Genomic DNA, 24,136 nt, shown 5'->3' with positions numbered 1-24,136 from the left:
GTACTTCCCAAGCGCTTAGTACAGTGCTCTGCACACAGTAAGCGCTCAATAAATATGATTGATTGATTGCTTTGCACATAGTAAGCGCTTAACAAATACCAACATTATTATTATTATTATTATTTCTATTTCTTCTCTGGTTTAACTCTCTCCTGGGTTTAAGGAATTGAAGATGAAAGGAGATTGTCAAGCCCTAATTTTATAATAATAATAATTATGGCATTTATTAAGCGCTTACTATGTGCAAAGCACTGTTCTAAGCACTGGGGAGGTTACAAGGTGATCAGGTTGTCCCACGTGGGGCTCACAGTCTTAATCCCCATTTTACAGATGAGGTAACTGAGGCCCAGAGAAGTTAAGTGACTTGCCCAAAATCACACAGCTGACAGTTGGCAGAGCCAGGATTCGAACCCATGACCTCTGACTCCAAAGCCCGTGCTCTTTCCATTGAGCCACGCTGCTTCTGCTTACAATTTTACTTGTTACAATTTTACAATTGACAATTTTACTTGTTACTGCCGCTGCCCAGATCACTTAAAGGCACTCACCCCCCTTCACTTTCAGTTCTTTTTCAGATAAACCTTAGGTTTAATTGATCAGTCGTATTTATTGAGCACTTACTGTGTGCAGAGCACTGTACTAAGCGCTTGGGAAGTACAAGTTGGCAACATATAGGTTTAAGTAAGGTTCAAGATGATCAGCTCTCAAAATTCTCAATGTTTGTTGGCCTCTGCCCAGGTTTTTCCCCAGCCCAGCCAGGCAGACGCACACTAATGGTTTCCATCTCACCATCAGTAATAATAATTATGGTATTTATTAAGTGCTTTATGATGTGCTAGGCACTATACTAAGCACCGGGGTACATACAAGAAGATTGGGTTGGGCAAATCCCTGTCCACATGGGGCTCATAGTCTCAATTCCCGTTTTACAGATGAGGTAACTGAGGCCCAGAGAGGTGACATGACTTGCCCGAGGCCACACGGCAGACAAGTGGCAGAGCCCAGGATTAGAACCCATGACCTTCTGTCTCCCAAGCCCATGTTCTAGCCACTATGCCGTGCTGCTCCTCGCAAGAGAATTGAAATGACTTGCCAAGTTACTTTCCAAGCGCTCACTACAGTGCTCTGCACACAGTAATCGCTTAATAAATACGACTGAATGAATAATCTAAACGCCATCAGGCCTGAAGAAGTGCCGAACACAGTGTACGCTCAGTACATAGCATCTGTTGATAAAAATGTTCATCACCAAGGGGAAGATGAAGCCAATTCAACATTATTTTCCAGGAGGAGTTACTCTCCTTAATGTTGCTTTTTTTTTTCCAAGCCAAAGACAGTTAACATGCACTAATTGGATGAAACACAAGAACTTAATGAGACTAGGTTTTTAAGTAAAAAGTTGTCAGGCTGACTGTCAAATGTTACTTGTTTGAGCTCCTGATTAGGTAATGATTTGTTTGGAAGAGAACATATTCAGCTCCTTACCTGTACAGAACAATCTGAATTTATTATTTCCACAAAGGTTCCAAAGCACCATTATATGGACAAAGAAAAGAGACAACATATGGAAACTGAGGAAGATAAAATGCTTATTATATTAATAGACCGGGGATTCAGTTAAAACTGGTCAACTTTGACATATTGTTTGTGTTTCAGAAAATCCAGTTACTACTTCTGCTGTTCCATCACTCTCCGTAAATACTGATGGATAAAAATATATCCAGCTGCCTGTTGAAGAGGAATGCTTTTGTGAACTGGTGTATTAATTAAATGGTGACAGTCAGCACAGGGATTGAAGAAAGAAGGCCCTGCCAACCCCAAAAGCTGATGCAGTCAAGTCATCCAGAAATTTCCCCATATACACAATGAAATACTTTTGTGACAAAAAAGGATATACGACTTACTACTCTTTGTAGAGGGTGGACTAAACGTAAAAACTGATAAATATTTGAACAGAGGTTGAACCAACTTAAAATATTCAAACAGTCTAAAAAGTTCATTGCTGGGAAGTGTTTCATATGATTCAGGTTATAGAAATGGCTCCGAGGATGATGGGCGACATGGTACGGCTGTTAAGAGCACATTTTCTAAAGACACACTGGGGTCCGTGTAGTACTGCAGTTCTGCATCGTATCCTTTCTGTTGTAAATACTGGACTCGGCCTTGGTCGATCAGCCATTTACAGAGGCGACCTATGGTTTTTCGTTCTTCGGCAGGAAGAACCCTAGACCGACAGGGAAGAACGTGATAACAGAGAAACATGAAAAGAAACCACAGACCAGTCCCTCGCGGAGGAGTGACTATCTAAACTGACTTCCTGTTTAGTATCAAATTAGGCCTTTCTGAATTAATGGTGAAAACGTCACGAGCGGCGTGTTTCGCTCCTGCTCTACGTCCAGACCGTAAATCGGTTACTTACCCATGCAAGCTGTCGGGCTTCTCATCCGCATGCCTGCATGCCCCATGTTCGTGTTCTTCGTTATCAGCGCTCTGCCATTCTTGTCCCCGGGGCTCCGTCTCTGAGGTTTCGGCTGCCGGTTCCCGCATGCCACACGTGGCCCAGCTGCTCAATCTTTGAAAATAGCCAAATTCCACTGGGCCAAGAGCCAAGGCCTTGAAGAACTCTTTGCCTACATAATGAGTCCAATCACACCTGTGGTGACAACACAAGGCGATCACAATGCCTGCCACAGGAGTCCAGGCCTTGGGGACATTCTCTTCCTTCCCATCCTCTTCCCAAGTGTCAGTTTCCTTGGCCTCTTCCCTCTCACTCTTTACGCGTTTCACAGAGGGCTCCTCGCTTCTTTTCTCGCACTGGGCCGTATAGGTCTCAACCAAGCATCGCAATGCAAGATCTGCAGAGACAAGTATGTGGCTCTAAAACTCTTAAATTCATCTTAAATTCATCTATCTGCAGCCACACTCTACACAAACGGCATGCATACTCTCTCCACCTTAATGGTATTTATTGGGTGAAATAAAACAGGAACCCAATGAAACAGATGGGCAGGTTTTCAAATATAGAGGTAAATACATATTTATGTATCTATATATAGATATATATATATAAATTAGAGTAAATCAAAATGAATTAAAACGCACCTGTGTATATAAGTGATTGGGTAGAAGTGCGTATTTTTGCTTTCGCCATCTTCCTCTCTATCTAGAGCCCATAGATACTAATTGAACGCGCACATTAAAAGCTGTAGTGAATCAAATGATGTGCAGAACACTGTACTACGCAATTGGGAGAGTTCAACAGAACTAAGGGGTATAGATGTCTCACAGACACGCTGCTATTTGTTGATGCCAAACAAAACTTTTACCATATCTGTGAGGACGTTTTGCTAAAAAGTGGATGAAGCCTATCACATAAATGACTACGGCTAGCAGTTCAATGAGTTCACCTTTAAATGTGCAGCTGAAAGCTTGATATAATAGGTGGAAATCCCCTCGTCGGGAATACTTTATGTAAGTTAATTAAACTTGATATAGGGCATCATGGAAACACAGACACACATGAACACATTCATTCATTCAATCGTATTTATTGAGCGCTTACTGTGTGCAGAGCACTGTACTAAGCGCTTGGGAAGTCCAAGTTGGCAACATATAGAGACGGTCCCTACCCAACAGCGGGCTCACAGTCTGGAAGGGGGAGACAGACAACAGAACATATAAACCAGATAAAATAAAGAGAATATGTACAAGTAAAACAAATAGAGTAATATTTACAGGCATGTTCACAGGCATGAAAAAACGACTGAGTACACTCATCTGGGTTATCAGCGGAGGAGAAGATGGAACTGCTTCAGCGGCTGCTCTGTTTCACAGGGACCTCACGGACATGGTATTTGGTAAGTGCTTACTCTGGGCCCAGGCACTGTGCTAAGTGCTGGGGCGGATACAAGCAAACTGGATCGGACACAGTCCCAGTCCCACATGGGGCTTACAGTCTCAAGCCCCATTTTACAGATGAGGGAGCAGGCACAGAATTGAAGTGACTTGCCCAAGATCACCCCAGCAGACGTGTGGCGGAGCCAGGATTAGAACCCCTGACCTTCTGACTCCTGGGCTCACGCTCTATCCACTAGGCCATGCTGCTTCTCTAGTCTCAGTCCCCTGGGCCAACAGAGGAAGAGCTGCTTAAGACCAAATAATAATAATGATGGCATTTATTAAGCGCTTACTATGTGCTAAGCACTGTTCTAAGCGCTGGGGAGGTTACAAAGTGATCAGGTTGCCCCACGTGGGGCTCACAGTCTTCATCCCCACTTTACAGATGAGGTAACTGAGGCACAGAGAAGTGACTTGCCCAAAGTCACACAGCTGACAATTGGCGGAGCCGGGATTTGAACCCATGACCTCTGACTCCAAAGCCCGCGCTCTTTTCCACTGAGCCACGCTGCTTCTCATAATAATAGTGGTATTTGTTAAGCGCTTACTATGTGCAAAGCACTGTTCTAAGCGCTGGGGGGATACAAGGTGATCAGGTTGTCCTGCGTGGGGCTCACAGTCACCATCCCCATTTTACAGATGAGGGAACTGAGGCTCCGAGAAGTGAAGTGACTTGCCCAAGGTCACCCAGCAGGCGTGTGGCGGAGCCGGCATTCGAACCCACGACCTCTGACTCCAAAGCCCGGGCTCTTTCCACTGAGCCACGCTGCTTCTCTATAATGGTACTGTGAATGAAAGGCACACACCCCCACACACAACAGGAGAAGCAGCGTGGCTCAGTGGAAAGAGCGCGGGCTTTGGAGTCGGAAGTCATGGGTTCAAATGCCGGCTCCGCCACTTGTCAGCTGTGTGACTTTGGGCAGGTCACTTCACTTCTCTGGGCCTCAGTTCCCTCATCTGTAAAATGGGGATTAAGACTGGGAGCCCCCCTGGGATAACCGGATCACTTTGTAACCTCCCCAGCGCTTAGAACAGTGCTTTGCACATAGCACTTAATAAATGCCATCATTATTATTAACTGTGTCATCTCCCCGTCCCCAAGTGTCACCCTCATTTGAACAGTGCTTACACATAGTAAGTGCTTAAATACTATAATTATTATTATTATCTAGTTCAGAGATTTCCCCAGGCCTGCCAGGGCACTCTGTGATCAGTGCTCTGATCCTTTTGGGGGAAAGGAAACAACGGCTGCTGTTCCCTTTGGCAGGCCTGGGCACCCCACCCTCTGCTCCCTTGAGGGAAGGAAGGGTTCAGCCAGGATGTCACCGCTCCTTCAGGAGAGGGGTTTTTAAAAAGAGCCAGTTTATGAGATCTGTTACAATGAAACTGTCTTGCGAACAAATATTTTTTAACTAGTGCCTATTTCCTTCCTGGAAATCAATTTGATAAAAGAATTGTGGAGTTGTAACCCACTCCTTTCCCTTCTGCTTCTTAGCTAGAATCCACTAATAGGGTGAACAATAACATTAAGCAGCATTAGTGGAAAAAGCGGAGACTCTGGTACTTAACACAGCACTGCCACTGGCCTGCCATGTGACTTAGTTTGCTCATCTGTAAATTGGGAACAAGACGCCTGTCTCCCTTCCTCTTAGACTGTGAACTCCATGCAGAGCAGGGACTGGAGCTGACCTGATTATCTTGCACCTAGTATACTTAGTATGATGCTTGACACTGAGTAAGTGTGGGTAAATACCATTATTTTATTACCACCAAGCTTTTATCTGAAGGGCACATAGACTCTGTAGTTGGTATAGCTATGTGGAAGAAGTGATACGAAAACCAAAATCATGTTAACTCATTATACACAATACTTAGGATGTTTAACCTGTATTTGCTACTACTTCACAGGACTTGAGTGGGGGGTTAATAAATGAACATCCATAAATACACTGAGCTCTTCAGTAGACTGCCACTGGCCTGCCATGTGACACTTAGTTTGCTCATCTGTAAACTGGGAACAAGATGCCTGTCTCCCTTCCTCTTAGACTGTGAAGTCCACGCAGAGCATGGACTGGAGCTGACCTGATTATGTTGCACCTAGTATACTTAGTATGATGCTTGACACAGAGTAAGTGTGGGTAAATACCATTATTTTATTACCACCAAGCTTTTCTCTGAAGGGCACATAGACTCTGTAGTTGGCATAGCTATGTGGAAGAAGCGATACGCATACCAAAATCATGTTTACTCATTATACACAATACTTAAGATGTTTAACCTGTATTTGCTACTACTTCACAGGACCTGAATGGGGGGTTAATAAATGAACATCCATAAATACACTGAGCTCTTCAGTAGACAGAGCTTCTTAAATTCAGGGCTGTTACTACTAATTAAATTTAGGCATTCAGTATGTTTGCACAAATCATACCTGTTGCCACACCACACAAATGTTTTCCAATTCCTATTAGAGGCAGCTTCTTTTCTACAAGCATGGGGATCTTGCCTAAAAATAAATACGAATAAAGGTGAGTTACTGGAAAATGTCACACAAATACAATGCCAAAGCATCACATCAATGACATGATACTCCAAAAAAACAGAAGAAGAAGGGAATACACATAATTGTCTGTTATCCCCCATACACACTGATGTTTCAAAAGAATGGGGTAGCAACCCTAAAAGACAGCATCTAAACTCAATCTCTACCTTTCTGTTAGCTTGTCCTATTTGAGAAGCAGAGAAGCAGCGTGGCTCAGTGGAAAGAGCCCAGGCTTTGGAGTCAGAGGTCATGGGTTTGAATCCCGACTCCGCCACATCTGCTGTGTGATCTTGGGCAAGTCACTTCACTTCTCTGGGCCTCAGTTACCTCAACTGTAAAATGGGGACGAAGACTGAGAGCCCCACGTGGGACAACCTGATCACTCTGTATCCTCCCCAGCGCTTAGAACAGTGCTTTGCACATAGTAAGCGCTTAACAAATGCCAATTATTATTATTATTTGAGCTGGCTGCAGCATTTACCTGTATTATTTTATAATGGGTATTCTGAGAGAGTAGAGAAGTGACGGGAAGTGAAAATGTTTGACGAATGAAAATTTCTTCTGACCTAGAAATTTACTGAACCCACCGTGGCAGAGAAGGCCCAAGCTGGGTAGTCTCCCAGACCCTGAGCTCTTCACAACGGTCGTCTTAAAAGAGAAACCAAGCCTAAACTGGTGTTTGGCTGGGGCAAAACAGCAATCCCAGATGTTCTGCAGGGGCTTCCAGTCCACATTTCAGCCTTCTGGGCTGCCCCGTTCACTCACTGACTCCTAGGCACCAGTTTTTTGTTTTTTTTTTTTTAATGGCATTTATTAAGCGCTTACTATGTGCAAAGCACTGTTCCGGAGGGCGGTAAACCAGAGCTCTTTACAAGCTAGGAAAGACCCCTACTAGAATGGCTTGGCTGGAGGACTGTCCTAAATAAACAATAAGAAGCAACGCTCTCCCCCTCTAGATTGTAAGCTGCTCGTGGGCAGGCAACGTGTCTGCTAATTCTGTGGTATCGTACTCTCCCAAGCGCTTAATATGGTGCTTTGCACACAGTAGGCACTCAAAAAATGCCATTGATTGAGGTCACAATCAATCAGTCGCGTTTAACGAGTGCTTACTATGTGCAGAGCGCTGTACTACATGCTTGGGAGAGTACAATATACCAGAGTTAGTAAAGGTGTCCCCTGCCCGCAAAGCTCTGCACACAGTAAGCGCTCAATATTCATTCACTCAACCGTATTTATTGAGTGCTTACTGTGTGCACAGCGCTGGACTAAGCGCTTGGGAAGTACAAGTTGGCAACATATAGAGACGGTCCCTACCCGACAGTGGGCTCACAGTCTAGAAGGGGGAGACAGAGAACAAAACCAATCATATTAACAAAATAAAATAAATAGAATAAATATGTACAAGTAAAATAGAGTAACAAAAACACGATTGAATGAATGAATGAATGAAAGGAGCTTATGTCTAAAGGGAAAAGTTACAGAGAAGAAGGGTAACTTTTGTTACCCTTGTTGAAAATCCAAAGATTCTTGGAAGTTTTTTGAGAAACGGAAGTGACCTCAACTTAGGCGGGGAAATATTTGACTTTCTGTTGATACTGAAAGATCGCAAAAGCAGCACATCTGAATGGCTGGAAACTAAACTTTGTCATAATGTTATGGTCTGCGTGGTCAGATTTACAACCAATCATTAGCGTTGGAAAATTTTATTCCCCATCCCATTATAATAAAAAATTACGCACTTACTGAGACACAGATGCTGGATATCAATCTGAAGTCTTTCAAACATGGAATTTCTTTTTCTGTGTTTCCCATCTACCTGAACAAACAGGACACTGTCATTAAAGGATACAATGGCCCGTTTATTGCAAAATGTACATTATTTTTCCCCCCCAAATTATGACCTTTCAGTCACAATAATCTACCTGAACAAACAGGACACTGTCATTAAATGATACAACAGTCCATTTATTGCAAAATGTAAATTATTTTTCCCCCTACAAATTATGATGACTTTTCATTCACTTGTAAGGGGCATCTTTTTTATTCAGTATGCCCCCTTCGAAAAAAGAAATCCTCCCATTACCATTGATTTCAGTCCATCAGTAAGATTAGAGTCAATAGAAAAACTTCATTATGATAAGCACATATCCCAGTTCTGCCATTTGTCAGCTGTGTGACCTTGGGCAAATCACTTAATTTCTCTGTGCCTCAGTTACCTCGTCTGTAAAATGGGGATTAAGACTGTGAGCCCCCTGAGGGCAACTTGACCACCTTGTAACCTCCCCAGCGCTTAGAACAGTGCTTTGCACGTAGTAAGCACTTAATCATCACCATCATCATTATTATATATGATGGTACTTATTAAGTGCTTTGTGCCAGGCACTGTACTAAGCGCTGGGGTTGACACAAGCTAATCTGGTTGGACAGAATCCCTGTCCCACATAGGGCCTGCAATCTTAATCCCCATTTTAGAGATAACTAAAGCTCAGAGAAGTTACGTGACTTACCCAAGGTCACAAGGCAGACATTCGGCACAGCAGAGTCCTCCGACACACTAGACCACGCTGCTTCTCAATCATGCAAGGGCAGAAACAGCAGACTGTGTTTTCCAATCCTTTCCACTTCTAAGAACACAATTTCTGAGTAGGTGCTACATTCCCAGCACAAATCCAGAAGTATGGGACCACCCCAGCGTATTAACAACCTAACCTACCTTGAATCTTGTGGCCACTCTTTCCACTAGATAGAAGTGAACGTCTTCTGCTCCTTGTAAGGCTAAATCAACCCAATGGGACAACTTTCCTCGTCCTGCTCCAAACTCAACAAAGCACCTTCTTGGTCCGAGTAACTTTAACTTTTCTATGTTACCTAAAATTGATGCCTGTAAATGGACCAAATTAGTTTTAGGAAACAGAACAAACCAAATGATTTCCCCCAGGAGAAGGTGGTGATGGAATGTAACTTCACTGTGAAAAAGCCCTCTGGATTTTTCCTACAGTTCTCAGTAAAGAGAAATAAAAAGGCCAATTTATTCCGATCGGTGGCTCTATTTCTGATGCACCCAATATTTTCTGCTTTATATTTGAGTGTTAGACATGAAGCCAACACTTTCTGTGTGAGTGAACAATAATATTTTACTTTTTTTTAATGGTATCTGTAAAGCACTTACTATGTGCCAAGCACTGTACTATGCGCTGGGGTAGACACCAGCTAGTCAGGTTGGACACAGTTCATGTCCTACATGGGCCTCACGGTTTTAATACCCATTTTTCGGGTGAGAAAACTGAGGCACAGGGAAGTTAAGTGACTTGCCCAAGGTCACACAGCAGACAAGTGGCAAACCGGGAGTACAATTCGGGTACTTCTGCCCCCAAGGCCTGTGCTCTATCCACTAGGCAATGCTGCTGCTCTCTTATCTTGTACTTCCCAAGCGCTTAGTACAGTGCTCTGCACACAGTAAGCACTCAATAAATACGATTGATTGATTGATTGACTAGATAGTGAAACCCCGAATTTTTAAATGGCAACATGGAGATTAATAACAATCCTCTACTTCTAGACAATTTAACTGGCACTATAACAGAGTGCCACGCTTCATTAATACCTGGAAACACCAGTTTTATTTGGACTCGCTGTGAAAATTGAAATCGACTGAAATCGTATTTAGATTTAGAAATTCAGTAAATTTAGATCTAATGAAATGATTGGGAAGAAATTTCCATCAGAGAAAGATGAATGTAAGAGTGTGGCCCATACCTGTTGTTTCAAATGCTTGGCTGCGGAATCACCATTCTTTGGGTCACTGAGGGCCTCTTGCAAAACTGGATGTGACAACGTCTGATCCTTAAGCCTGAGATTTACACCTGAGGCAAATGTAAATAATAACAGTCGTAACTGTGGAATATGTTATGCGTTTATTATATGCCAGGCACCGTACTAAGCAATGGGGTAGATACAGGCTATCGGTTCGGACGCAGTCCATGTCCCACCTGGGGCTCACAGTCTTAACCTTAGCCATCGACCCCCGGCCCACGTCATCCCCCGGGCCTGGAATGCCCTCCCTCTGCCCATCCGCCAAGCTAGCTCTCTTCCTCCCTTCAAGGCCCTGCTGAGAGCTCACCTCCTCCAGGAGGCCTTCCCAGATTGAGCCCCTTCTTTCCTCTCCCCCTCGTCCCCCTCTCCATCCCCCCGCCTTACCGCCTTCCCCTCCCCACAGCACCTGTATATATGGTTGTACATATTTATTACTCTGTTTATTTATTTATTTATTTATTTTACTTGTACATTTCTATCCTACTTATTTTATTTTGTTGGTATGTTTGGTTCTGTTCTCTGTCTCCCCCTTTTAGACTGTGAGCCCACTATCGGGTAGGGACTGTCTCTATGTGATGCCAATTTGTACTTCCCAAGCGCTTAGTACAGTGCTCTGCACATAGTAAGCGCTCAATAAATACGATTGATTGATTGATTGATTGATTGATTAACCTGCATTTAACAGATGAGGCAACTGAGGCACAGAAAAGTTAAGTGACTTGCAAAAGTTCACACGGCAGACAAGTGGCAGAGATTCGAACCCAGCCGATCCTTCGGCCCCGCCCCCCATGCTCTATCCGCCAGGCCATGCTGCCTTCAGTGGAAAGAGCCCGGGCTTTGGAGTCAAGAGGTCATGGGTTCAAATCCTGGCTCCGCCAACTGTCAGCCGTGTGACTTGGGGCAAGTCACTTAACTTCTCTGGGCCTGTTACCTCATCTGTAAAATGGGGATTAAAACTGTGAGCCCCCCGTGGGACAACCTGGTCACCTTGTAACTTCCCCAGCGCTTAGAACAGTGCTGTGCACATAGTAACTGCTTAATAAATGCCATTATTATTATTATTATTCCTCCTTCCCTTCCCCACAGCACCTGTATATATGTTTGTACATATTTATTACTCTATCTTACTTGTACATATCTATTCTATTTATTTTATTAGTATGTTTGGTTTTGTTCTCTGTCTCCCCCTTCTAGACTGTGAGCCCGCTGTTGGGTAGGGACTGTCTCTATATGTTGCCGACTTGTACTTCCCAAGCGCTTAGTACAGTGCTCTGCACCCAGTAAGCGCTCAACAAATACCATTAATGATGATGATGATGCAAACACATCCAGAGTAGAGCTCTGACCTCCCACTGCAATCTATTGGAAACAACCTGCTCTCTACCAACGGCACATCAGCCTGCAGAAGTCAGTCAATTGACGGTATTTACTGAGTGCTTACTGGGGGCGAGTACAATAAAGCAGACTAGGTAGACATGTTCCCTGTCCACCAGGAGCTTAAAGACTAGAGGAGAAGTGAGGGGGAAAGAAATCGCGGCCCTCAGCAAGTACGTATTCATTCATTCAATAGTATTTATTGAGCTTTTACTGTGTGCTAAGCGCTTGGGAAGTATGAATCGGCAACATGAGTACAGTAGCCTTGGTAGAATGATGAGTCCCAGAAATCCACAAGAAAAATTGCACATGCCCTGTCTTGCCTCTTTTTCTGCCCAGCTGCCCCTGGAAACGAGGCTGGGCACAGGAAGGTTTTAGCCCAATATGTCTGGAGCTTTGCTCAGCTCGGACTGGGCCTGGGAGGGTGGGTGAGGTTGGGGTGGGTCTCACACAGCTAGCTGGGAACAGAATCTACTGCGCGTGCCTTGGAGAGGCAGTCCTGGGGTGGGAGCGGGGTGGGCTGCTCCGAGGATGGGGGTAGTCCTGCTGTGGATCAAGTCCAGAGCTTAGACGCTCCCCTCCGACCCCCTTCACGTTTCCCCAAGTTCTGATGGGTGGAATTGCCGCCAATTGTATTTCTCCACCTTATCTCTTACGGAAATAAGTTTCTACGTACTCCATGGAGCTGATGCTAGCTCATTACCACCCTTCCTGTAATTATAAAGTATTAGAGGATAAATAAGGAGACCCCTAACAAACAAGATGGCAAAATCGATCAATCAGTCAATGCTATTTATTGCGCGCTTAAGATGTGCACAGCACTGTACTAATCACTTGGGAGAATAGAATACAACAGAATTAGCAGACGCATTACCTGTCCATTACAAAAACTCCTCACTACAGGCTTCTAAAGCTCTCCATCCTTTTGCCCCTTCTTACCTCATCCCCCTTCTCTCCTTCTACAGCCCAGCCCGCACACTGCTCCTCTGGTGCTAACCTTCTCACTGGGCCTCGATCTCGCCTGTCTCCCCACCAACCCCTGGCCCATGGCCTGGAACATCCTCCTCAAATCCACCAAAAAAAAAATCACACTTTCCCCTCTTCAAAGCCATACTGAAGGCACACCTCCTCCAAGAGGCCTTCCCAGACTAAGCCTCCTTTTCCTCAGCTCCCCCTCCCTTCCACATCACCTCGATTCGCTCCGTTTGCTCTTCCCGCCCCTCCCTGTCCCACAGCACTTAAGTATATATCTATAGTTCTATTTATATTATTTATATTGATGCCTGTTTTCTTGTTTTGATGTCTGCCCCCCACCTCCTCTAGACTGTAGGCCCGGTGTGGGCAGGGATTGTCTCTATCGCTGAACTTTACTTTCCAAGCACTTAGTACAGTGCTCTGCACACAGTAAGCACTTAATACAACTGAATGAATGAATCTACGGTCTAGAGACTAAAACTAGACTTTAGTGCAATTAGCTAAGAAAAAGCTTCTATAGTTACAGAAGCAGTGCTACTAAGTGGACTCACAAGGGCTTGGGAGTCAAGAGGACTTGGGTTCTAATCCCAGCTCCACAACTTGTCTGCTGTATGACCCTGGGCAAGTCACTTCACTTCTCTGTGCCTCAGTTACCTCATCTCTAAAACGGGGATTAAGACTGTGAGCCCCACATGGGACAGAGACTGTGTCCAAGCTGATTAGCCTGTATCTACCCCAATGCTTGACACACGGTAAGTACTTAAATGCCATAAAAAAATTCCTAACTTTCTATTTTTATTTTTTGCTTGCAATCAAACGCTAGCAATCGAAATCTTAAGAAGTCCTTAGGATTTATTTTAAAGAATGAGGAAAATGAATCCAAATGAAAGCAGATGAATGCAATGTGCATAAGCCTGAGAACACAAGGGAAGATCACAGTAGTTGCAATAATAGTGAAAACAGTATTAAGTGCTTACTGTGCGCAGAACATTTTACTAAGTGCTGGGAATTAGACAGTCCCTATCCCTTGGGTGTTTCACAACCTCCACACAGCACTTGCATGTATTTGTACATATTTATTACCCTAAATAGTACCCTAATTTATTACCCTAAATAATACCCATAACTATTACATATTTATTTTACTTGTACATATTTACTACCCTATTTTGTTAATGATGGTGCATATAGCTATAATTCTATTTATTCTGACGGTTTTGAAACCTGTCTACATGTTTTGTTTTGTTGCCTGTCTCGCCCTTCAAGACTGCAAGACCGTTGTTGAGTAGGGGCTGTCTCTATATGTTGCCGACTTGTACTTCCCAAGCGCTTAGTACAGTGCTGTGCACACAGTAAGCACTCAATAAATACGACTGAATGAATGAATGAATCTAAAAATAATAAGGGGGAGAAGGGACTGGGTGGCAGACATCTAAGGAGAGAGAAAATCTGTAAATCGGAGCTAAAAAATCACAAGGTGTTTGGCATGCTGGTAAAGATGTGAAAAATCAATTCCAGCATCTTTAAGGTATGCATAAAATCAGTGTCTTGCCAGAATCTTAGACACCTTGGAAAAAATTTGTAGGCAATAATTTCAAATGGCAAAGATGATCAGTCAAATTTAAAGGCACGCTAGATAGATTGAGGATTCCTTGAGAGCAGGGATCATGTCTTCTAACTTCTGTACCCTCCCACAAGCTGTTAGTACAGTAGGTGATCAATAAGTGCTAAAGATTGATAGATTTAAATAGTAGAGAGCAGCTTTCTCTTCACACAACTTTGGAATGGACTTGGGATAAACAAGTTTAATTCCAAGTTTGAGAATTCTGAACCTGGAAGATAATTGTGGATTTTGATTACTTTCTTCTCTGAAGCAGTTTGTCCTTTAGACATTTTTGCATTATCAACCAGTGAAAAATGAGAAAACACATAAATGAAAAGCCAGGAAGGCTTCTGGACACCAGCAAAATTTTGGAAATAAATCTCTTATAGTTCTCCTAATAATTTCTTCAAGTGGTCTTTTAAAAATTACCAAAAAAATATGCAAAAACCTAAACTGTCTTTCACCCTTAGTCAAGTACCCTTTTAAGTTTAATTCAAGTTAGAATGGAGAAAGACTTTCTATAATGAAATAGATTAAGCCCTCTTCCCTCTTTCTGCACTGTCTATGCACTTCAATTTGCGACTGTTGTACACTTGAAATGTGCCCTACCCCCAGCCCCACTACACTTATTTACATATCTTTAAATTATATACTGTAAATTATTAATTTATTCATAATAATATCTGTTACCCTCTCAGACTGGAAGCTCATTATGGGCAGGGACCATGTCTGCTAATTCTGGTGTACTGTACTCTCCCAAGTGCTCTGCACACTAAGTACTCCGGAAATACAACTGATCGATTAATGACCAAAGTAATTCTTTCACGTTCTAATCTATACTGCTGTTGCACCTTTATAGCCTGGAAAAAAATACGTACTAATACTTCTGTTCCTTTTCAACAGATTAGCAAAAATTATCTTTTAGGATTAATAACAACAAGTAAGAATAATACTAACTGTAGTATTTAAGTGCTTACTATATTAATCATCTGGGTAGATACCATTCATTCACTCATTCAATCGTATTTATTGAGCGCTTACTGTGTGCGCCGCACTGTACTAAGCGCTTGGGAAGTACAAGTCGGCAACATATAGAGACGGTCCCTACCCAGCAATGGGCTCACAGTCTAGAACGGGGAGACAGGCAACGAAACAAAACATGTAGACGGGTCAAAATCGTCAGAATAAATAGAATTATAGGTCCCACAGTTCCTGTCCCACATGGGGGCCCACAGTCTAAATTAGTAGGGATTTATCATTTAAGGTGTTAAAATTCACCAAGTTAAATCTAAAATGTTTTCGCCTAAAATTTTCGGAAGACTTACCTTCACTTGCTTTTCTCAATTTTCTGATTAAGCTTTCTAATTCTTCTTTACACAGAGAAGAAATTGGGACCTAAAGACAAAAGTCAAAAGAGGAGTTTTTAAAAAATGACAAATTTCTTGTAAACGAAAACAATAAGTCAATGAGCCTACCTGTTCTTCAGGTGTTTCTTTAACATCTGTTGAACCTGCATTAATATCTTGAATAAAGAAAACCTAAAAAACAATAAAGAAAAATACTGTGAAGTAAAGTTGGATTAAGTAATGATTTGCAGAGCAATGTATAAATTTAATCAGTTAAATACAGCTATTTAAAGAAAAACAAATCACTGTTCACTCAAAACCTGGGAAAAATGTATTAATGATTTCCTTCATATTAACTATAAAGCCTTGAATAAACAGTGATTAGAGTGTAAACTCATAAAGGCTGCTACAGAGATGAAAAAAAAAAAAAAAAGGAATTCCACTCAGGCTAGGGGGAGAGCAGAGGAAAGAGTACTATTTTAACCTGTATTAAAATAACATTTTTACTTGCCCATAGGATGATTTTTTTCTTAGTTTCAGGGTCATGCATGAGTGATAACTTCCGTAGTTATGCTTTGGGAAAGAACCACACTTCCTATGTTCAGGAAAAGTCAGTACTAAGTACATGACCGATACATGCTTATTATTATTAATACTAAGACCGATGATGATTTTAAGTAATGATGATCAACACCCCCCGGCTCCCCTGCCCCAATACCAGTTTTCAAATATGGAGTTTCCTTTAGAAGTAGATTAAGGTTCACGATCACTGATATTTATTAACACATATTCAAAATTACATGACTTCTCTATATCGAAGCAGACGGAGAAAGCCCACTTACCTGAAACAGTTAGACCACCGAGGTAAGTTTCATTTTCCTTTTTCCCGCTAGGCTTGTAGTATCACAGAAGGGGCTGATGGATATTTTATTTGTACATATTTATTCTCATTATTTTATTTTGTTAATATGTTTTGTTTTGTTCTCTGTCTCCCCCTTCTAGACTGTGAACCCACTGTTGGGTAGGGACCGTCTCTATATGTTGCCCACTTGTACTTCCCAAGTGCTTAGGACAGTGCTCTGCACACAGTAAGCGCTCAATAAATACGATTGAATGAGTATGTGCTACTACACTCCTTGAAGAGTTGGTAACTCTGGGGACCCTGACTAGACTGCGGCAATGGTGTGGCCTAGTGGATAGAGCACAGGCCTGGGAGTTAGAAGGACCTGGCTTCTAATACCGGCTCTGCCAACTTATCTGCTGGGTGAAACTGGGCGAGTCACTTCATTTCTGTGTGCCTCAGTTATCTCATCTGTAAAATGGGGATTTAGACTGTGAGCCACATGTGGAACAGGGACTGAGTCCAACCCAATTATCTTGAATCTACCCCAGAGCTTAGAACACTAAACGGCACCTAGTGTGCTTAACAAACACCACATTATTATTATCATTACTAATAATATTAACTGAAGATGATGAGGGAAACTTCTTCTCCCGCTGGGCTCCCAGCTGAGACATGGACTCCGTGTCTTCCTGTCCATATGGTCAGTGGGGTGGCTGTCCCAAGCCCTTCACTCTGAGGGGTTGGCTTAGACCGTGAGCCCCCGTGGGACAAGGAATGTGTCCGACCTGAATATCTTGTATTTACCTCCATGCTGAGGTGAAGGCCTGGAAAAAATGTGCTATTTTTTATCTAGAGAATGTTCACTTAATTGCATTTCAATCGTATTTATTAAGCGCTGTGCGCAGATCACTGTACTAAGCGCTTGGAAAAGGACAAAAGTGACAAGCCCTATCCACAACGAGCTCACAGTCTAGAGAATGTTACACACTTACAGCCTGTAACCTTGATGTAAGCGGGGAACAAGTCTACCAACTCTACTCTCCCAAGCGCTAAGTAAGCTGTTGGCACATAGTAAGCGCCCGATAAATACCACTCATGATGATGATGTTGTAAAGACTATCCTTTAATGCCATCTGCACATACGGATAAACTCCACAGACATCACCTGATTACAATGGGAATTCTCTCTCTCTCTATATATATATACAGAAATGCATGTATATTCATTCAGAAATCTAAGAGAGGACTTCTCACATAAGCAGGAGGTGACAATTACTTAGGAGGTTCGTGTAGTGCTGAGCCTCCCTCTGGGCACAGTCTCCAATAATAATAATAATATTGGCATTTGTTAAGCGCTTACTATGTGCAAAGCACTGTTCTAAGCGCTGGGGGAGATACAAAGTGATCAGGTTGTCCCATGTGGGGTTCACAGTCTTTCCAATAAGTGGCCCTCTCCTGTCTGTGCCTTTGTGCTGCAGCGGGGCTTTTTTTTTTTTTTAAACTAAATTCTCTACATATTGTTTCATAGACATTTGAAACACTTACCGGTTTGGGCTTTTCCCTTGAGTTGCATTTTTTCAAATGCTTCTCGAGCTGATCTTCATATACTGTGCTACGTGTAAACGAAAAAAAAAATGAATGACAGTTTGGGTGTAAACACAACAAACCCTTAAATTTAGCTAATCCACACTTACTGCTTTGGATCAAGGGGACACGGAATTCGTTTCCTGGCATCTTCTTCCTAGTATGTTAAAAGGTACATACTTAGTTGGAATGGGATAATAATTATGGGTTTTTTTTAAGTACTTACTATGTGTCAAGCATTGCCCTAAACACTGCGATAAGTACAAGATATTAAGATTGTACACAGTCCCTCCTCTCCGGGTCGCACCTGGAGAGTTTCCAGTACTCTTACCAGTGTCGACTACGGGAGAGAGAGTCAAGCAGAGACTTAACAATGATGGCATTTATTAAGCGCTTACTATGTGCAAAGCACTGTTCTAAGCGCGGGGGAGGTTACAAGGTGATCAGATGGAATGGACCGACCCATTCCGTTCTTAGCTTGGCCAATGGCTAGCGTGTGGAAGGCAATCTGCTACAAGAAGTCAAAACTCACTTGTGCTGGACAGCAGCGGCACGGGAGAGAGTCGAGGGCGGGGACTCGAGTTTACTGCACGGAAGGCAGAAATGGTAAACTGCTTCCGCATTTTCCCCAAGAAAACTCTATGGATACACTACCAGAACGACTGCAGATGGAGAGCGGGGCGTTCTGGGAGAGATAATAATAATAATAATGGCATTTATTAAGCGCTTACTATGTGCAAAGCACTGTTCTAAGCGCTGGGGAGGTTACAAGGTGATCAGGTTGTCCCACGGGGGGCTCACAGTCTTAATCCCCATTTTACAGATGAGGGAACTGAGGCCCAGAGAAGTGAAGTGACTTGCCCAAAGTCACAATTGGTGACAATTGGTGACAATTGGCTGACAATTGGTGGAGCCGGGATTTGAACCCATGACCTCTGACTCCAAAGCCCGGGCTCTTTCCACTGAGCCACGCTGCTTCTCCAGAAGCAGAGATCCACCAGAGATGTATCCGCCGTGTCGCTATAGGTCGGAAACGACTCGACGGCCTAAGACAAGACACAGTCGCTGTCTCACAAGGGGCTCAGAGTTTAAGGGGGAGGGAGAACAGGTAATCTGCACTTTACAGTTTGGGGAAACTGAGGCAAAGGGAAATGAAGTGACTTGCCCGACGTCACAGAGCAGCAGATGACAGAGCCAGGGTTAGAACCCAGTTCCGCTGACTCCCAGGCTCATTCTCTTTCCACTAGACCATGTTGCTTCTCAATTACTCCCCTAGACTGGAACCTCACTGTGGGTAGGGAATGTGTCTGATTATATCAATCAATCAATCAATCGTACTTATTGAGTGCTTACTGTGTGCAGAGCACTGTACTAAGCGCTTGGGAAGTACAAGTTGGCAACATATAGAGGCAGTCCCTACCCAACAGTGGGCTCACAGTCTAAAAGGGGGAGACAGAGAACAAAACCAAACATACTAACAAAATAAAATAAATAGAATAGATATGTACAAGTAAAATAAATATACTGTTATATTGTACTCTCCCAAGCATAGTACAGTGCTCTGCACATAGTAAGTGCTCAGTAAATATGATTGATTGATATTATGCCTACCTTTGTCTGAGATGCCCAAGCTCCTTGTGGGCAGGGAATGTGCCTACTAACTGTTATACTGTACTCTCCTAAGTGCTTTGTGTAGTGCAATACAGTTGACTGATGACTTTTAACAGCATGTTCCCGGATGTATAAATCGCAAATGAGTTAGAAAACTACTGCCAGCACTTAATGACAGCAGATGAAATAGTAACATTGCGGTCTAGTGGAAAGACCACGGGCCTGGGTGTTGGATGACCTGAATTCTAATTCTGGCTCTACCATCTGTCTGTTGTGTGATCTTGGGTGGTCGCTTAACTTTTCTGTGCCTCACTTTCTTCAATCCGTAATATGGGAATTAAGACTGTGAGCCCCATGTGGGACACGGACTGTGACCAATATGATTAGCTTCTATCCACCCCTGCATTTAGTACAGTGACTGGCCTATAGCACTGAACAAACACCAGAGAAGGAAAAATCAGCACTGGCTCGGTAAGTTTTCATTATGAGCCTGGGGCTGAAAGGAGGCAGGGATATTAGGAACTTGGGAGGAGACAGGCTTCAAGAACACACAGGCTGTTCTATTTATTTATTTAATTTATTTGTACATATCTATTCTATTTATTTTATTTTGTTGGTATGTTTGGTTTTGTTCTCTGTCTCCCCCTTTTAGACTGTGAGCCCACTGTTGGGTAGGGACTGTCTCTATATGTTGCCAATTTGTACTTCCCAAGCGCTTAGTACAATGCTCTGCACATAGTAAGCGCTCAATAAATACGATTGATGATGATGATGATGTTCGACAGCCACCATTTGGCCTTTTCATCCCTGACTGAAAACTTTTACTGGAGGTCTGAACTAAGCAAGGCAGGGAGCCCAGCTCAGAAAACTCTGGGGAGCACAGTCCCCGGGGAGTGGGCGCCTACGCTCAAAGGGCTCATCATCACCATCATCATCAATCGTATTTACTGAGCGCTTACTATGTGCAGAGCACTGTACTAAGCGCTTGGGAAGTACAAATTGGCAACATATAGAGACGGTCCCTACCCAACAGTGGGCTCACAGTCTGAAGCAAACTCTTTAGAGGCCTTTGAAGAACTCATCAAACTCTGACTCCCCTGGTCCTTTTGGTTTCAAGCTCTGTATTAAGTGCTGGGATAGGTACAAATGAATCATTCATTCAATTGTATTTATTGAGCGCTTACAGTGTGCAGAACACTGTACTGAGCGCTTGGGAAGTACAAGTTGGCAACATATATAATAATAATTGGCATTTGTTAAGTGCTTACTATGTGCAAAGCACTGCTGTAAGCACTCGGGAGGATACAGGGTGATCAGGTTGTCCCATGTGGGGCTCACAGTCTTACTCCCCATTTTACAGATGAGGTAACTGAGGCCCACAGAAGTTAAGTGACTCGCCCAACATCACACAGCAGACATGTGGTGGAGCGGCATTCGAACCCATGACCTCCGACTCCAAAGCCCGTGCTCTTTCCGCTGAGCCACGCTGCTACTCTCCCTATCCAACAACGGGCTCACGGTCTAGAAGGGGGAGACGGACAACAGAACAAGCAGACGGGTGTCAAAATCGTCAGAATAAATCATAGCTATATGCACACCATTAACAAAATGGGGTAGTAAATATGTACATTTTAGAGGAATGGGGGTCAGAGACCTAACAATAATAATGTTAGCCCGCTGTGGGGTAGGGACCGTCTCTATATGCTGCCGACTTGTAATAATAATAATGACAATGATGGCATTTATTAAGCGCTATGTGCAAAGCACTGTTCTAAGCGCTGGGGAGGTTACAAGGTGATCAGGTTGTCCCACGGGGGGCTCCGAGCCTTCACCCCCATTTTCCAGATGAGGTCACTGAGGCCCAGAGAAGTGAAGTGACTTGCTCAAAGTCACCCACCTGACAAGTGGTGGGGCCGGGATTTGAACCCATGACCTCTGACTCCAAAGCCCGGGCGCTTTCCACTGAGCCACGCTGTAGTTCCCAAGCGCTTGGTGCAGTGCTCCGCACACGGGAAGCGCTCAATAAATACGACTGAATGAATGAATGAATGGTATCTGTTAAGCGCTGACTCTGTGCCGAACGCTGTTAATAACAACAATGGCATTTGTTAAGCGCTTACTACGTGCAAAGCACTGTTCTAAGCGCTGGGGGGGGGGGATGCAAGGTGATCAGTTTGTCCCACGTGGGGCTCACAGTCTTAATCCCCATTTGACAGATGAGGGAACTGAGGCTCCGAGAAGTGAAGTGACTTGCTCAAGGTCACACGGCAGACATGTGGCGGTGCCGGGATTCGAACCCATGACCTCTGACTCCAAAGCCCGTGCTCTTTCCACCGAGCCACGCTGCCTCCCTCCTTGCCAACTCGTCCTTCCCAAGCGCTTAGCTCAGTGCTCCGCACACAGTAAGCGCTCAATAAATGCGACTGAATGAATGTTGCCAATTTGTCCTTCCCAAGCGCTCAGTACGGTGCTCCGCACATAGTAAGCGCTCAATAAATACGATCGATGACGATGATGATGAATGAATGAATGAATGCTCTAAGCGCTGGGGGTAGACAGGGCGATCAGGTTGTCCCACGGGGGGCTCCCACGCTTCATCCCCGTTTTCCGGACGAGGAAACTGAGGCCCAGGGCGGTGAAGCGACTGGCCCAAGGTGACCCAACTATCAGCCGTGCGACTTGGGGCAAGTCGCTTACCTTCTCTGGGCCTCAGTCGCCCCATCCGGAAAATGGGGATGAAGGCTGTGAGCCCCCGGTGGGCCCACCCGATCAGCCTGTAGCCTCCCCGGCGCTCAGGGCGGCGGCCCGCACAGAGGGAGCGCTCGGCAGCAAACAGCCTCGCCGAGCGTGGGCGCCGGGGGCCCTGTGTGTCCCTGGGTGGTGTCCCTGGGTGGTGTCCCTGGGGGGTGTCCCTGTGTGGTGGTGTCCCTGTGTGTACCTGTGTGTCCGCGTGCCCGGCGTGCTCCCCGCAGAAAAGGCGTCCGGCGGGCACCGTCAGGCGGCACCAACGCTGCTTCCTCTCCACGTAGTGCCGGCAGCGGGACTCGGCCCCGGCCCCGGCCCGGAGCCCGCCCGGAGGGGACCCGCCGCCGCCCCGACGCCCCATCTTCGCCCTGGGGACCTCGGACCCCCTCACCGACATGGCGGACCGACGGCCCTCCTAACCAACATGGCGACCCGCCGGCCCCCTAACCAACATGGCGGACCGACACCCCCTCGCCCCCAACCAACAATGGCGACCCACAGCCCCCCTAACCAACATGGCGGACCGACGCCCCCTAACCAACATGGCGACCCCACACCACCACCCCCTCCCAACCGACATGGCGGACCGACGCCCCCTAACCAACATGGCGGACCGACACCACACCACCCCCCCCTAACCAACATGGCGGACCGACACCCCTCCAACCAACATGGCGACCCGACACCCTTCCAACCGACATGGCGGACCGACGCCCCCTAACCAACATGGCGACCCGCCGCCCCCCTAAGCAACATGGCGGACCGACGCCCCCCAACCAACATGGCGACCCTTTTAGACTGTGAGCCCATTGTTGGGTAGGGACTGTCTCTATATGTTGCCAATTTGTACTTCCCAAGCGCTTAGTACAGTGCCCTGCACACAGTAAGCGCTCAATAAATACGATTGATGATGATGACACCTCCCCAACCCACATGGCGGACCGACGCCCCCTAACCAACATGGCGACCCGCCGCCCCCCTAAGCAACATGGCGGACCGACGCCCCCCAACCAACATGGCGACCCTTTTAGACTGTGAGCCCACTGTTGGGTAGGGACCGTCTTTATATGTTGCCAACTTGTACTTCCCAAGCGCTTAGTAGAGTGCCCTGCACACAGTAAGCGCTCAATAAATACGATTGATGATGATGATACCCCCCCAACCGACATGGCGGACCGACGCCCCCTAACCAACATGGCGACCCTTTTAGACTGTGAGCCCACTGTTGGGTAGGGACTGTCTCTATATGTTGCCAATTTGTACTTCCCAAGCGTTTAGTACAGTGCTCTGCACACAGTAAGAGCTCAATAAATACGATTGATGATGATGACACTCCCCCAACCGACATGGCGGACCGACGCCCCCTAACCAACATGGCGACCCGCCGCCCGCCTAAGCAACATGGCGGACCGACGCCCCCTAACTAACATGGCGACCCTTTTAGACTGTGAGCCCACTGTTGGGTAGGGACTGTCTCTATATGTTGCCAATTTGTACTTCCCAAGCGCTTAGTACAGTGCCCTGCACACAGTAAGCGCTCAATAAATACGATTGATGATGATGACACCCCCCCCAACCGACATGGCGGACCGACGCCCCCTAACCAACATGGCGACCCGCCGCCCCCCTAAGCAACATGGCGGACCGACGCCCCCTAACCAACATGGCGACCCTTTTAGACTGTGAGCCCACTGTTGGGTAGGGACCGTCTCTATATGTTGCCAACTTGTACTTCCCAAGCGGTTAGTACAGTGCTCTGCACATAGTAAGTGCTCAATAAATACGATTGATGATGATGATGA

At 45.0% G+C, this 24,136-nt stretch overlaps 2 protein-coding genes across 2 annotated transcripts in view; one reads left to right on the top strand and one right to left on the bottom strand.

Annotated features, from left to right (window-relative positions):
* The window catches only part of LRRC39 (leucine rich repeat containing 39), a 35,135-nt gene extending 33,395 nt beyond the window's left edge, over window positions 1-1,740 (top strand). The window contains exon 11 of the mRNA XM_038744860.1: window positions 1,657-1,740. Coding sequence (XP_038600788.1) covers window positions 1,657-1,712 — 56 coding nt within the window. The 3' untranslated portion in view covers window positions 1,713-1,740. The remainder of the gene's footprint in view (window positions 1-1,656) is intronic.
* TRMT13 (tRNA methyltransferase 13 homolog) lies at window positions 1,489-22,724 on the bottom strand. The gene is made up of 11 exons (XM_038744859.1): window positions 22,528-22,724; window positions 18,089-18,135; window positions 17,940-18,006; window positions 15,680-15,742; window positions 15,530-15,599; window positions 10,196-10,302; window positions 9,153-9,320; window positions 8,183-8,255; window positions 6,329-6,403; window positions 2,420-2,855; window positions 1,489-2,224 (listed from the first exon to the last, which is right to left on the bottom strand). Exons 1-11 carry the CDS (start codon window positions 22,693-22,695, stop codon window positions 2,029-2,031), a joined length of 1,470 nt encoding a protein of 489 aa, XP_038600787.1. The 5' UTR covers window positions 22,696-22,724; the 3' UTR covers window positions 1,489-2,028.
* Between the last annotated feature and the right edge of the window lie 1,412 nt (window positions 22,725-24,136).

Source organism: Tachyglossus aculeatus, chromosome 4, assembly GCF_015852505.1.
Source record: "Tachyglossus aculeatus isolate mTacAcu1 chromosome 4, mTacAcu1.pri, whole genome shotgun sequence".
Taxonomy (NCBI): domain Eukaryota; kingdom Metazoa; phylum Chordata; class Mammalia; order Monotremata; family Tachyglossidae; genus Tachyglossus; species Tachyglossus aculeatus.
This window is presented reverse-complemented; position numbering and strand designations above follow the sequence as displayed.

Excerpts from the sequence above, each read along its gene's own strand:
- TRMT13 (XM_038744859.1), bottom strand. The coding sequence starts at position 22,695 with ATGGGGCGTCGGGGCGGCGGCGGGTCCCCTCCGGGCGGGCTCCGGGCC. Across the intron at positions 9,321-10,195 it reads CCAAGCATTTGAAACAACAG|GCATCAATTTTAGGTAACAT; the intron begins GTATGGGCCACA and ends GTCCATTTACAG. Across the intron at positions 8,256-9,152 it reads GAGTGGCCACAAGATTCAAG|GTAGATGGGAAACACAGAAA; the intron begins GTAGGTTAGGTT and ends CTGTTTGTTCAG.